General features: G+C 45.4%; 1 protein-coding gene across 1 annotated transcript in view; it reads left to right on the top strand.

Moving 5' to 3' along the window:
* Nucleotides 1-14,494: 14,494 nt before the first annotated feature.
* LOC140732549 (uncharacterized) overlaps nt 14,495-15,425 on the top strand; it is a 110,508-nt gene continuing 109,577 nt past the window's right edge. Inside the window, exon 1 of the mRNA XM_073055318.1 lies at nt 14,495-14,564. Coding sequence (XP_072911419.1) covers nt 14,495-14,564 — 70 coding nt within the window. The remainder of the gene's footprint in view (nt 14,565-15,425) is intronic.

Genomic DNA, 15,425 nt, shown 5'->3' with positions numbered 1-15,425 from the left:
GCTGCCCGGATTATTAGGAATGAGATACAAGGGGAGTTTTGGTGGAATGACAGCAGTTTTCTGAATATATTTGAAACGTGGAGTTAGCCGGCGCCTGTTCCTTCCCCTGGTTTGAAATGTCTAACACGAGAGGGCAGAGATATCAGGTAAGAGAGAGTAAGGTGAAGAGAGATGGATAAAGCGTTTATTTCATAGAGACTGACAAGGGCATGGAATATACTTCCAGGAGTGGAGGTAAAACACATAGAAATAATGGTGCTGTTTTAGGAGCATTAAATGGATATTTAAACAAAGTGAGAATGGAGGAATATGGATTATGTGTGCATATAATGGCTGCAACATCACGCTTGCACTCTGATCCAGGCATTAGGTTCATCTGCCTTAGCCAAAATGGTTCTTGCACTGAAATAAACTTTAACAAAGAACTTGGAGTTTTCTCTCTCTCTCTCTCTCTCTCTCTCTCTCTCTCTCTCTCTCTCTCTCTCTCTCTCTCTCTCTCTCTCTCTCTCTCTCTCTCTCTCCTCTCTCTCTCTCTCTCTCTCTCTCTCTCTCTTCTCCATTTTGTTCTTCCTTCTCCGCCCTCTCCAGCTTTCCCTTTCTTTCCTATCTGTTACACCCTCCCTCACGTCTTTTTCTAAACTCTCTCGTTCTCAATCCCCCATCCCTTACTCACCTCTCTTCCCCCTCTCTGTCTTATTCTCCCTCACACATCAGCAGATACGCTAACTCCCTACCACACTACCCACTCCTTCATTAACACTTCTTGATATGTGAAATACAAGCACAAAATTGACGAGCCAGTGGTTCTGTTCAAGAGAAACACCAAGATCAGGACAAATGCTCAGCACTCCCCGAATCAGTATGACCGCTGGCATATGTTCAGAGATTAGTTGTTTTGCGGCAGCAGCACAGAACAAATATACGAACAAATTTGCCGTTACGATATGTAATACATCAAAATAAGTAAGTATTGTGAAGTGAGAGCAGAAAGCGCCGTAGTGTACATAAGTTCATGGCCCATTCAGAAATCTCAGGGTTGAGAGGAAAACCTGTTCGTAAAACGTTGAGGGTGGGTTTTCTCCTTCCTGACCTCCTCCCTAATCATAGTGATGAGGAGAGGGCATGTCCTGGATGGTGTGAGCACTTTAACATGGATGCCGGTTTCCTGAGTCACCTCATTTTGAAAATGTCCTCCATGGTGGAGAGGCTACCGTTCATGATGGACGGTCTGATTCGACATCCGTTTGGAGCTTTCTTCATTTCCGAATCTGTGCAATGGCGCCCCAGTGCTCAACCCTGAACATTCAACATAATCATGCAATTGCCCCCCTCCCCCACAAGATCCTCAAAAGCAGCCAACCTTCACTAGCTCCGCAGCCATGACTCGAGTAACTTGAGACTGTGCTCTCAGCCATTCCTATTTCCTGCTCTGCTCCCAAAGCTGGGAAACCCCGGTTCGCTCGACCTGAAACTGTCATCTACCTCGGCACATTACTGATGCTCGCCCAATGTCATACTGAATGGGTAGGTCAGAGTGACACACGCATTGTTGCGGGATGCGAGAAGTATTCTGCCCTGTTACAACAGATGCTTCTTAAACCCTCACGTTTTCTGGGAATAACGCTGCACAATGAGAGAGGAAAGCAGGTAGTTAATGGATATAATGGAACTCCAGGTTTCAATTTAGGCTCATAGAATATTGAACGTATAAATCTTCAGCACATTACAGACGCTTCGGCCAGCAACGTTGTGTCGACCATGAAACCTACTTTAGAAACTGTCTAGAATTTCCCGACAGCATAGCCCTCGATTTTTCTGAGCTCCATGTACCTTAGAGTCTCTTAAAATGCCCTAGTGTATCCGCCTGCACCACCATCCCTGGCAGTGCATTCTCCCCACCCACCACTCTCTGTGTGTAAAATGTACCCCTGACATTCCCTCTGTAGCTATTTCCAAGCACTTATGCTCTTTTGTGTTAGCCACCACCTCGGGTAAATATTGTCAGGCTATCCACATGATCAATGACTCTCATCATCTTATACACCCCTATCAGGTCACATCTGATTCCCCGTCGCTCCAAGGAGAAGAGGCTAAGTTCACTCAACTTACTCTCATAAGGCACGCTCTCCATTCCAGACAACGTCCTTGTAAATCTCCTCTGCACCGTCTCTAGTGTATCCACATCCTTCCTTTGGGGTCTGACCAAGATCTGATATAGCTGTAACATTTCCTCGCGGCTTTTGAAATCAATCCCACTCTCGATGAAGACCGACACACCGCACACGTCCTGAAGAACACTGTCAACCTGCTCAGCAGCTTTGAGTGTCCCATAGACACAGACCGCAAGTTCTTTCTGATACTCCATACTTCCGAGTCTTACCATTAATACTGTATTCTATCTTCAAATTTGAACTACCTAAATGAAAGACTTCACACTCATTTGGGCCCATTTGCCACTTCTCAGCCAAGTTCTGCATCTTATGCTCTGTCAACCCTCAAAACTATCCACAGCACCTCCAACCTTTCGGTCATCAGCAAACTTACTAACCCACCCTTCTACTTCCTCAGCCAGGTCATTGATAAAAATCACAAAAAGAATGGGTCCTTGTGGTTTTTTCCGGTGACGTCTTCGTCGAGAATGGCAGCTTAAGTCACTAGCTACTCCGGAAAAACGCGTATTAAGCCCCATTAACCATTCAAATATAATATTTTTCGAAAAATATTTGAACTGAAGAGAGGGGCAAGAATGGAGAGAAGAAATGGAAATTAAAAAAGCGACTCTGCGGAGCCTGCGTCCGAGAGGAGTGCAGCGAGCGGCTCTCCGACCCGACCGCGTCGGCTGCTGGGCCTCGTTCAGTCGAGGTGGCGAATATCTTCGAGATCCTGAAAGAAATAATGGAGGTCCAGAAAGATATGAAGCAGCAGCTCCGTGATATTAAGTCAGAGCTCGCCAGCATTAATCAAAAAGTAGTGGTGGCAGAGACTCGCATTGAGAAGGTGGAAGATCGCATTCAAAACGTGGAACGGATACTGAGCAAGACAATAAAAATAATACATCACCAAGAAGGTAAACTGCTTGACCTGGAGGGAACATCACGGCGGAAAAATATCAGAATCTACAATGTTCCCAAAGGAGCGGAGGGCTCGTCTCTGACGGAGTTTGACGGAAAATTACTGCGGGACGCGTTGGATCTTCCCCCGGCTATGGAGCTGGAAGTCGAAAGAGCCCACCGCGCGTTAGTCCTAAAACCTACCCAGGATAGAAAGCCACGCTCAATAATAATTAAATTCCTTCGGTACAGCACCAAGGCGGAGATTCTACGAAGGGCCTGGGGTAAGAAGAGAATGGTTTTAGAGGATAAATGAATATATTTCGACCAAGATTACCCCCCGCGGTCCTCCAGAAATGCAAAGAATACTCTAAATTAAAGCGAGTACTAAAGCAAAATAAGATTAGATTTCAAACTCCATACCCTGCTAAACTTCGAGTGTTTTATGACAACGGGACGCGGTTGTACCAGACAGTGGAAGAGGCGACTACAGACATGAAGGCCAGAGGGTTGCCCATCAGCGTGATCAAAATGAGGGAAAGCCTGACTGAGGAATTGTCCCGCTCGGCTAGGGAAATAGTGCGAGAAACGAGAAGGCAGGAGACGGGAGGAGGCCGAGAGAAATATATCAGGAAGAGACCGGAAGTTCCCCAAAGACAGTCCTCACCCCCTTCAGAAGAGCCATAAGGTTTGGCTAACTTTAAAAAAGTTGAGAAGCTAAGCGGAAGCAAAAGTGCACGGTGTTTTACCTATCTCGAGAAATACTTATTATAATGTGGATTTTATATTACTTAGTTGTTATTCTTTATTCGCTCACTTACTCCTTTTTCCCCACCAAAATGAGAATATATATATATATATGTGTGTATATATGTGCATGTATGTAATATATGCTTGTGTATGTATGTGTGTGTGTATGTGTGTATATATATATATTTTTGTGTGTGTGTATATGTATATATATATAGGAGTACACGGAAATCTTTTCTGTGTAATGTATCTGTTCACTGACTTTTATGAATACTGCAATGGGGGCCCTCAACTCACAAGTAGGAGGGGTTATCCCTCACAGCTAGACATTTCCTCTAGCTCAACGCAGGGTCATCTACTAGAGACCTCAGCCTTGGAATCACACGTTCGTTGAAATTTTTGTTATCATTTGCGTTTCTTGGTTCTTATTTGTTCTGGGATTAGATCGATTAAGTTTTGTTCTAATTTCAATTATACATTTGCAGATAAATACAGATGGCTTAGGACAAGGTAAAATTCATTTCTTTTAATGTCAATGGGCTATTAAATCCAATCAAACGTAAGAGAATTTTATCCAAAATGAAAAAAGTACAAGCCCATGTAGTATATTTACAGGAAACTCGTTTAAGTGATAATGAGCATAAAAAACTAAAGAGAATGGGCTTCACTAATCTGTTTTTTCTCTTCATATAAATCAGGACATAGGAGAGGAGTTGCTATTCTTATCTCCAGTAAGCTAAATTTTGAAAAAGTATTCGAAATGGGAGATAAAGAGGGCAGATATATTCTGGTAAGGGGTAATCTAGACGGCAATTCAGTTACTCTATTGAATATATACGCACCCCCGGGAAGTGATATTGGTTTCTTTCAGAAAATTACTGATATTATGGTAACGGAAACAGAAGGTCTCCTGATATGTGGGGGAGACTAAAATTTACAATTATAACCAAACTTAGACTCTTCCAATAGAAAAACCTATGAAACAAAATCTTTACATAAGAAAGTTAATACACTTTTTGAGGATGTTGGTTTAATTGATATATGGAGGGACCTTTTCCCCGACAGAAGGGATTACACTCATTATTCTGCTTCCCATTCTGTATATACAAGAATAGGCTATTTCATAACATTTGGAAAAGACAAAGACAAAATAAACACCTGTGGAATTGGGACAATAGATGTAAGTGACCATGCACCAAAATATTTATCTGTTGATTTTCACCTACAACCGAAGAATACTATTTGGAAACTAAATTCAAGTCTACCAAATGATCCCAACTTTAAGGAACAAAGTGAAAAATGAATTGGACTCTGCTTAGAATTTAATGATAATGGAGAGGTTTCACCTCCCATTCTATGGGATACTCTGAAGCCTGTCTTAGGTAACGTAAAGGAACCAAGTAGGGAAGATATGGAAACTATGACAATTAAAGAGGAGGAAGTACTGGCGCTTTTAAGGAATATAAAAGTGGATAAATCTCCGGATCCTGACAGGATATTCCCTAGGATCTTGAGGGAGGTTAGTGTAGAAATAGCAGGTGCTCTGACAGAAGTATTTCAAGTGTCATTAGAAACGGGGATGGTGCCGAAGGATTAGCGTATTGCTCATGTGGTTCCATTATTTTAAAAGGGTTCTAAGAGTAAATCTAGCAATTATAGGCCTGTAAGTTTGACATCAGTGGTGTGTAAATTAATGGAAAGTATTCTTAGAGATGGCATATATAATTATCTGGATAGACAAGGTCTGATTAGGAACAGTCCACATGGATTTGTGTGTGGAAGGTCATGTTTGACAAATCTTATTGAATTTTTTGAAGAGGTTACGAGGAAAGTTGACAAGGGTAAAGCAGTAGATGTTGTCTATATGGACTTCAGTAAGGCCTTTGACAAGGTTCTGCACGGAAGGTTAGTTAGGAAGGTTCAATCGTTAGGTATTAATATTGAAATAGTAAAATGGATTTAACAGTGGCTGGATGAGAGATGCCAGAGAGTAGTGGTGGATAACTGTTTGTCAGGTTGGAGGCCAGTGACTAGTGGTGTGCCTCAGGGATCTGTACTGGGTCCAATCTTGTTTGTCATATACATTAATGATCTGGATGATGGGGTGGTAAATTGGATTAGTAAGTATGCAGATGATACTAAGGTAAGTGGCATTGTGGATAATGAAGTAGGTTTTCAAAGTTTGCAGAGAGATTTAGGCCAGTTAGGAAAGTGGGCTGAATGATAGCAGTGATATGGTCCGGTTCGGAGCCCGCACTCCGGGTCCTGATCTGGTCCGGGGGACTCCGGACTCCGGGTCTTGTAGCCTTCCCTCCTTTCACCCTTGAGCCCAATTAGTTACACCTGTGGATCATTGTGGCTTGTTGGAACTCAAGGAGGCGCACCTGATGCCCATCGGCTGGCAGGTGTATATAGGGGGTTCTGGGACTGAGTCTAGTTGGGTGGTCGTCCTGTTTCCCTTGTACGCGCTGGTCCCGCTGTTCCGTCAGGTTCGCCTGTCTATCCCGTTCCGACCTGGTCGTCCTGTTTGCACTGGTCGCCCTATTTACCCTGTTCTGACCTGTTCATCATACTTGCCCTGCTTGCGCTGTTCGCCCGGTTTCGTTCTTTTCGTCCTGTTCACCCCAGCTTGGAGTACCCACCACTAATCAACTAGTTCTGTGAGTCACCCTAGACCGAGCTCCCTTTCTATCCCTGCCTCACTGCCGTTGCCCGGCGGGGGACTCTGAAACTTTCCTACCCCTCGCCTCCGACGGGTTGTGCCCGCATCCTGCGCAGGTGCCCCGCGACCTGCCCAGGCCGCTGTGTTCCTGCCTGGGAGGCCGGGCCCTGCCCAAGAGTTATGCGGACCGCCCAGAGGACTCTGACCCTTTCCTACCCCTCGCCTCCGACGGGTTGTGCCCCGCATCCTGCCCAGCTGCCCTGCGACCTGCCCAGGCCCCTGTGATCCTGCCTGTGAGGCCGGCCCCTGCCCAGGAGTTATGCGGCGGGCCCAGGGGGCTATCCACCCAGCATTCCTTGTCCCATAGACCCATTGTCTAGCCTAGCCAGGGTCCTGCCTCGCCACGAACTCCAGGGTCCTGCCCTGCCTGAACTATCTCTGAACACCAGGATCACCTTTGAACGCCAAGGTCTCCCCTACTTGTTCTATCCTTTAGTTGTTCCTGTCCTGCCCTCAGTACTTCAGTGTCTGCGCCCTGCACTTGGGTCCAGCCTCATGTCCACTTGCAACAGGCAGATGGAGTTTAATGCTGATAAGTGTGAGGTCCTACATTTTGGAAGGAATAATCCAAATAGGACATACATGGTAAATGGTAGGGCATTGAAGAATGCAGTAGAACAGAGTGATCTAGGAATAATGGTGCATAGTTCCCTGAAGGTGGAATCTCATGTGGATAGGGTGGTGAAGAAAGCTTTTGGTATGTTGGCCTTTATAAATCAGAGCATTGAGTATTGGAGTTGTGATGCAATGTTAAAATTGTACAAGGCAGTGGTAAGGCCGAATTTGGAGTATTGTGTACAGTTCTGGTCACCGAATTATAGGAAAGATGTCAACAAAATAGAAAGAGTACAGAGAAGATTTACTAGAATGTTACCTGGGTTTCAGCACCTAAGTTACAGGCAAAGGTTGAACAAGTTAGGTCTTTATTCTTTGGAGCGTAGAAGGTTGAGGGGGGACTTGATAGAGATATTTAAAATGTTATGAGCGATGAATAGACCTGATGGAAATGGGGTGTAGAGTTAACCATCTCCCCCCCCCACCCCGAGAACTATGAACTATTGCTGTTGCTATGCTGCTACTGAGAAAGAGAGAGATGAAGCACAGAGGCAGGAACATCTGCTACAGATAAGAGGGAGAGAGAGACTGTTGATTTATTGTATTTTGACCCTTACTGGATTTTTTACCTTTCACTACAAGGACTTTACTTTGTTCGTTAACATTCCTCAGGAGACAGCAGGAGTGGCCTGATTTGATGGACACAGTCATTCAGAGTTAATGGATAGCTGAGACCCCGTTAGTAGGGATAAAAGACAGGTCTGGGGAGACACCCCTCAGACACACCAGTGGACACTGACTGAGTGTTGTGAACCCACAGGAAGATGGGGGCTTCGGAGACCGAATCAGGAGATCGGTCACAAAGCTCACAGTGTGACAGCAGGGCCGGTGGGGGCTTGTGTGTGTGTCCACTCATGCCATATTTGCATTTTTGATACTGTATTGTGTAGTTTACTAATAAACACCTTTAGTTTTGGTACCACCAGATTCCAACAGATACCTCTAGCTCTGCTGGTCTGACACCCAGTTACGGTGTATGTAACAAATTGGGGCCTCGTCTCTGGTATTTGATTACCAAATTGGGGGGGGGGGGCAGTGAATTAGAATAAAAGTCCCTTATCTGATCTGGTTGTGCGGATAACCAGACGGGAAACCAGCAGAGATGGAAAATGACAAATTTTTAAATGACCCGACTTCGGGGGCATTAGAGGATGCCAGGAAGGCGGAATTGGTGAGTGTTGCGAAACGATTAAATCTCTCGGTGGTGAAATCGACGATGAGAAATTTGGATATACAGAGAGCAATAGCTGTGCATTATGTATCTGAGGGTGTGTTCACATCGGATGTATTGGAACTGTTCCCTGAGAGGAAACCAGCCGAGGGTGAGGTTCAGTTACAGATAGAAAAATTAAGGTTGGCTGAGGAAGAAGAGGTAGCATGAACTCTGGATAAGGCAGCTGGAGGCAGAGAGAGAGGGAGGTGGCTGAAAGGAGGAGAGAGGAGGCTGAAAGGGAGAAGGAAGAAGCTGAAAGGGAGAAGGAAGAAGCTGATAAGCAGAAGGAGGAAAGAGAGAAAGAGAGGCAGCATGAGCTGGAAATGGAGAGGTTAAAGGCATTGCAGGGAAGAGACCGGGCAGCAGACCCAAATGAGGGGTTCAAGATTGGTCAGGAGATCCAGTTGGTACCTCCATTCGAGGAGATGGATGTCGATAAGTACTTCCTCCATTTTGAGAAAGTGGCTGTGAATCAGAACTGGCCTAAGGGGAAATGGGCTGTTCTGTTACAGAGCGTACTTTGGGGAAAGGCTCAGCAAGCGTATTCGGCATTGTCTACAGATGAGTCTAAGGATTATGAGGAAGTAAAAAAGGCTATATTGAGGAGTTATGAGTTGATTCCAGAGGCATACCGGCAGAAGTTCCAGAACTTGAGAAAGCCGTGGAACCACACGTATTTAGAGTTTGCCCGTGAGATGCAAATATATTGTGAGCGTTGGTGCGCCTCAAAAGGGGTCGTTGGAGATTATGATAAACTGCTACAGTTATTACTGATTGAGCAGTTCAAAGGTTGTATCCCTGAAGGTATGAGGACGTACTTGGATGAGAAGGAGACAGAGACTCTGTCTGCGACTGCCAAGTTAGCAGAGGAGTATTCCTTAACCCACAAGACAAAGTTTTCCCCAAATAAGAACTACCAGAGAGGCAGTAGGGACGGTAGAGAAAGCCCACTGTCTAAGGCAGGGAATAAGCTGGGAGCTAGTGGAAGAGGTAAGGAGGAGGAAAAACAGGCTGGCAGGAAGATTCCTAGCTTTACATGTTATAATTGTGGGAAAGCTGGTCATATAGCATCTAAGTGCTTTGCTCTGAAGAAGGAGACAGGAAAAGGGAAAACAGCGATCCCGACTGGTTGCATTGAGCCAGTCAACAGATCGATGAGGAAGGCAAAGTTAGATAGAGCCCAAGAGGGGCGTGAGAAGTTTATCTTGGAAGGGACGGTGTCTGTGGAAGAGAGAGAAACCCCAGTTCCAGTGCGGATCTGGAGAGATACTGGGGCTGGTCAGTCATTGATTCTAAGGAAGGTGTTAGATTTTGGTCCTGAGACTGAGACTGGGGAGGTTGTGTTAAGAGGTATCGGAAAAGGGATCGAGGCCCTACCATTGCACATGATATTTCTGAAATAGACAATAGACAATAGGTGCAGCAGGAGGCCATTCGGCCCTTCTAGCCAGCACCGCCATTCACTGTGATCATGGCTGATCATACATGTAACCCCCTGAGTCGCCTCAGGCTCGCTCAGCTCGTTCTCGTCTAGGGGGAGCAGCCTTCGGCCCCGCCAAACCGGGTAATCAGCTGGTGTGGATGCTGTGTGATGTCCCCGCCTCGCTCAAAAACAGACAGTACACCATATGCGATAAAATGAGTACAATTTATAAAGGTTACTATAACTAAGTGATTAATAACGATACAGTATATATGAAGGGAAAAAAATAAAGAAAAGGCGCCAAACTTATCAAAGTCCAAACCACTTCGTGCACAACCGTTGGAGCTCAATTACTGAAGTCTTCTGGCCACCATTCGATCCCCTCCGAACTCCTCGACTCGCAGCTTAGGACCATTCGAAGTGGTCAACCAAGCACATCTATCTTCGTCTCCTCTCCTCGGGGTACCTCCTGGCCTTGGACCCCTGCTTGGGGTCCGTTCCTCGCCCAGTTTATAGCATCGCGTCCTCTCTCTCTCACCCCCTCGCGCCGATCTCCCCAAAAGCCCGCCAACAATAGCTTACAGACTCAGAAGAAAGAACAACATTAATCCCAATTGGTTTACAAAGGAATACAATTATCGTTATCAGTAAATTTTAACCCAAACAAGCTTCCAGAACTCTCTCGCAACAAAGAAGCATTCCTACTTTTAACAAAACAAAGAAGCCATTTTGATTACATACACAGTAACAAAGAAAAAGAAGAAATCCCCTTTACATACACAATCAGTACCCCGTTCCTGCCTTCTCCCCATATCCCTTGACCCCGCTATCTATAAAAGCTCTATCTAACTCTCTTTTGAATGCATCCAGAGACTTGGCCTCCACTGCCTTCTGGGGCAGAGCATTCCACATATCCACCACTCCCTGGGTGAAAAAGTTTTTCCGTATCTCAGTTCTAAATGGCCTACCCCTTATTCTTAAACTGTGGCCTCTAGTTCTGGACTCACCCATCAGCAGGAACATGCTTCCTGCCTCCAGTGTGTCCAATCCCTTAATAATCTTATATGTTTCAATCAGATCCCTTCTCATCCTTCTAAATTCCAGTGTATACAAGCCCAGTCGCTCCAATCTTTCAACATATGACAGTCCCGCATTTCCGAGAATTAACCTTGTGAACCTACGCTGCACTCCCTCAATAGCAAGAATGTCCTTCCTCAAATTTGGAGACCAAAATTGCACAAAATACTCCAGGTGGGGTCTCAGCAGGGCCCTGTACAGCTGCAGAAGGACCTCTTTACTCCTATACTCAATTCCTCTTGTTATAAAAGCCAGCATGCCATTAGCTTTCTTCACTGCCTGTTGTACCTGCATGCTTGCTTTCATTGACTGATGTACAAGAACACCTAGATCTCGTTGTACTTCCCCTTTTCCTAACTTGACTCCATTTAGATAGTAATCTGCCTTCCTGTTCTTGCCACCAAAGTGGATAACCTCACATTTATCCACATTAAACTGCATCTGCCATACATTTGCCCACTCACCCAACCTGTCCAAGTCACCCTGCATTCTCATAACATCTTCCTGACATTTCACACTGCCACCCAGCTTTGTGTCATCAGCAAATTTGCTAATGTTACTTTTAATCCCTTCATCTAAATCATTAATGTATATTGTAAACAGCTGCGATCCCAGCACCAAACCTTGCGGTACCCCACTGGTCACAGCCTTCAATTCCGAAAGGGACCCGTTAATTGCTACTCTTTGTTTCCTGTCAGCCAGCCAATTTTCAATCCATGTCAGTACTCTGCCCCCAATACCATGTGCCCTAATTCTGCCCACTAATCTCCTATGTGGGACTTTATCAGAAGCTTTCTGGAAGTCCAGGCACACTACATCCACTGGGTCTCCCTTGTCCATTTTCATAGTTACATCCTCAAAAAACTCCAGAAGATTAGTCAAGCATGATTTTCCCTTCATAAATCCATGCCGACTCGGACTGATCCTTCTACTGCTATCCAAATGTGTGGTAATTTCTTCTTTTATAATTGACTCCAGCATCTTTCCCACCACTGACGTCAGGCTAACTGGTCTATAATTCCCTGTTTTCTCTCTCCCTCCTTTCTTGAAAACTGGGACAACATTAGCCACCCTCCAGTCAGCAGGAACTGTTCCTGAATCTATAGAACATTGGAAAATGATTACCAATGCGTCCACGATTTCTAGAGCCACCTCATTTAAGTACCCTGGGATGCAGACCATCAGGTCCCGGGGACTTATCAGCCTTCAGACTCAACAGTCTATCCAACACCGTTTCTTGCCTAATATAAATTTCCTTCAGTTCATCCTTTACCCTAGTTCCTTTGGTCACTATTACATCTGGGAGATTGTTTGTGTCTTCCCTAGTGAAGACAGATCCAAAGTACCTGTTCAACTCATCTGCCATTTCCTTGTTCCCCATAATAAATTCACCCATTTCTGTCTTCAATGACCCAATTTTGGTCTTAACTATTTTTTTGCTATTCACATACCGAAAGAAGCTTTTACTATCCTCCTTTATATTCTTGGCTAGTTTACCTTCGTACCTCACTTTTTCTTGGCGTATTGCCTTTTTTGTTATCTTCTGTTGCTCTTTAAAAGCTTCCCAGTCCTCCGGTTTCCCGCTCATCTTTGCTATGTTATACTTCTCTTTTATTTTTATACTGCCCTTTACTCCCCTTAGGATCTTTTTTTCCTCTTTGGAATGAACTGATCCTGCATCTTCTGCATTATTCTCAGAAATACCTGCCATTGTTGTTCCACTGTCTTCCCTCCTAGGGTATTGTTCCATCGAACTTTGGCCAGCTCCTCCCTCATAGCTCCATAGATCCCTTTGTTCAACTGTAATGCTGACACATCCGATTTTCCCTTCTCCTTCTCAAATTGTAGGTTAAAACATATCATATTATGGTCACTACCTCCTAATGGTTCCTTTACCTCCAGGTCCCTGATCAAATCCGGTTCATTGCACAACACTAAGTCTAGAATTGCCTTCTCCCTGGTAGGCTCCAGTACAAGCTGTTCTAAGAATTCATCTCGGAGGCACTCCACAAACTCCCTTTCTTGGGGTCCAGTACCATTCTGATTCTCCCAGTCTACCTGCATGTTGCAATCCCCCATGACAACTGTATCATTACCTTTGCGACATGCCAATTTTAACTCTTCATTCAACTTACACCCTACATCCAGACTGCTGTTTGGGGGCCTGTAGATAACTCCCATTAGGGTCTTTCTACCCTTGGAATTTCTCAGTTCTATCCATACTGACTCTACATACCCTGATTCTATGTCCCCCCTTGCAAGGGACTGAATATCATTCCTCACCAACAGAGCCAACCCACCCCCTCTGCCAGTCAGTCTGTCCTTTCGATAAGATGCATATCCTTGAATATTCATTTCCCAGGCCCTGTCCACTTGAAGCCATGTCTCAGTTATTCCCACAACATCGTACTTGCCAATTTCCAACTGAGCCTCAAGCTCATCTACTTTATTCCTTATACTTCGTGGATTCATATATAATACTTTTAATTCGTTGCTCCCCTCGCCTTTCATATCAATTCCTATTTTACTTAGCCATACTGTATGATCTCTTCTTGAGCCTTCTACTCCATTGATTCTGTTGTCTTTTTTAACTTTTCTTTTTTCACTTTCCCTTTAACTCCATCCTTATATTTCCAGTCCATCACCTCCCCCCACTACTTAGTTTAAACACATCCGTGTTGCAGTGGCAAACCTGTCTGCCAGAATGCTGGTCCCCCGCCTATTAAGGTGCAACCCGTCCCTTTTGTACAATTCATCCCTACCCCAAAACAGATCCCAGTGGTCCAAGAATGTAAATCCTTTCTTCCTGCACCAGTTTCTCAGCCACACATTCAGATCCATTATCTCCCTGTTCCTGCCCTCTCCAGCACGAGGAACTGGAAGCGAACGAGAGATAACCACCCTGGAAGTCCTGCTTTTCAACCTTCTTCCGAGTTCTCTGAAGTCCCGCTGCAGAATGTCCTTCCTCTTCTTCCCGATGTCATTTGTGTCTACATGCACTACCACTTCCGGCTGTTCACCTTCACCCTTGAGGATTCCCTGCAATCGGTCCGTGATGTCCTGAATCCTAGCTCCAGGGAGGCAACACACCATCCTTAAATCTCGCCTGTTGCCGCAGAAACCCCTTTCCGTACCTCTTACTATGGAGTCCCCTACTACCACGGCTCTTCCTGATGTCTGACTCCTCGGCTCTGCTTCTGCACCAATTTTCGGCTCGCAGACCTGTCCGCCTCTCAGACTGGCAGTATCTTCTGTCCTGACAGCTTCCAAGAGGGTGAACCTGTTTACGAGAGGTACATCCCCTGGGGTCTCCTGTACTTCAAGTATCCTTTCCTTCCTCATCGTCGCCCCCTTTCTCTCTTCCGGTATCCTCGGTGTAATGACCTCACCGTAGGTCCTATCCAGAAAACTCTCGTTTTCGCGGATGAACCTGAGATCATCCAGTTCTTTCTTCAGTGCTGCAACATGCTCCTTCAGAAGCTGAATCTGGACACAATTTCCACAGCTGTAGCAGCCGGGGGCACCATCAGTGTCCCTGACCTCCCACATCATGCACGTAGCACACTGAATCAGCTCAGCAGTCATGTCTCTCATGTGACCTGGTATCTTGACCAGTCGAAATAAGGGTGCGGTCGAAACTACCGATGGACGGCGTGGACGTCCTACTCGGTAACGATCTGGCAGGTGACGTGTTCTCAGCAGTGAAGCTGACAAGTAAGCCTGTAAGTGCTGAGGACCCGCCCATAGATTCCAAGATTTATCCCGCATGCGCAATAACTCGCAGCATGTCTGGAAAGGCGGCTGAGACAAGAACCAGCTTAAATGAGTCCAGTGTTGATTTAGCTGAGACGTTTTTACCAGCCCCGTACCAAGAGAGGTTAGAAGATGGTAAAGCGGAGAATAGTGGAGCTAAGGAAAGTAAGGGAGACGAAGCAGATTTAGTGTTGTCAAGGAATGGAATTTTGAACCTTGCCCATAAGATACCCCTAGGTGGACATTTTGGAGTGAGGAAGGAGGTTATGGAGGCACAGAGTAAAGATGAGAAACAGATGTGGCAGTTGGAAGGTCCAGTGTTGGACACGGATGATCTGTCTGGCTTGACAGAGCTGTTTGCAGTTAAAGAAGTTAAGTGTGTTCCCGATGATATAAGGGCAGTCCTAGATGAAAAGGATGCCGCTACCTTGAGGGAGTCTGCTGGGTTAGCAGACGAGGTTGTTTTAACCCGCAAGGTTGAGTTTACTCCGGAGGGGAGTTGCCCAGAGAGTACCTGGGAGGATCAGGGGAACTTAGAATTTGAAAAGGGGACTGGTATTGAAAGCCTAGAAGAGGCAGATGTCCCTTTGGCCTGTGTTCAGGATGTGAAGGATGTGGATGCACAGGGTACTGAACCTTGTGTGGAGACTCGGGAAAAGTCTGAGGTATCTGACTTGGTTGAAAAGAAATGCAGTCCTTTTGGGTCAGATGGACTTGGTTCAGTGGAGAAAGGGTTGACCTTGGCACCGGTAGAAAGTGAGAATTCTCAGCCACTTGTGTTAAAAGTTAGTGATGAGATGAAAGCTGGTGAGATGAATATTA

Source organism: Hemitrygon akajei, chromosome 8 (genome assembly GCF_048418815.1).
Source record: "Hemitrygon akajei chromosome 8, sHemAka1.3, whole genome shotgun sequence".
NCBI classification, from domain to species: Eukaryota; Metazoa; Chordata; class Chondrichthyes; order Myliobatiformes; family Dasyatidae; genus Hemitrygon; species Hemitrygon akajei.
Note: the sequence above shows the minus strand (reverse complement) of the source record. Positions and strands in the feature narration are given on the sequence as shown.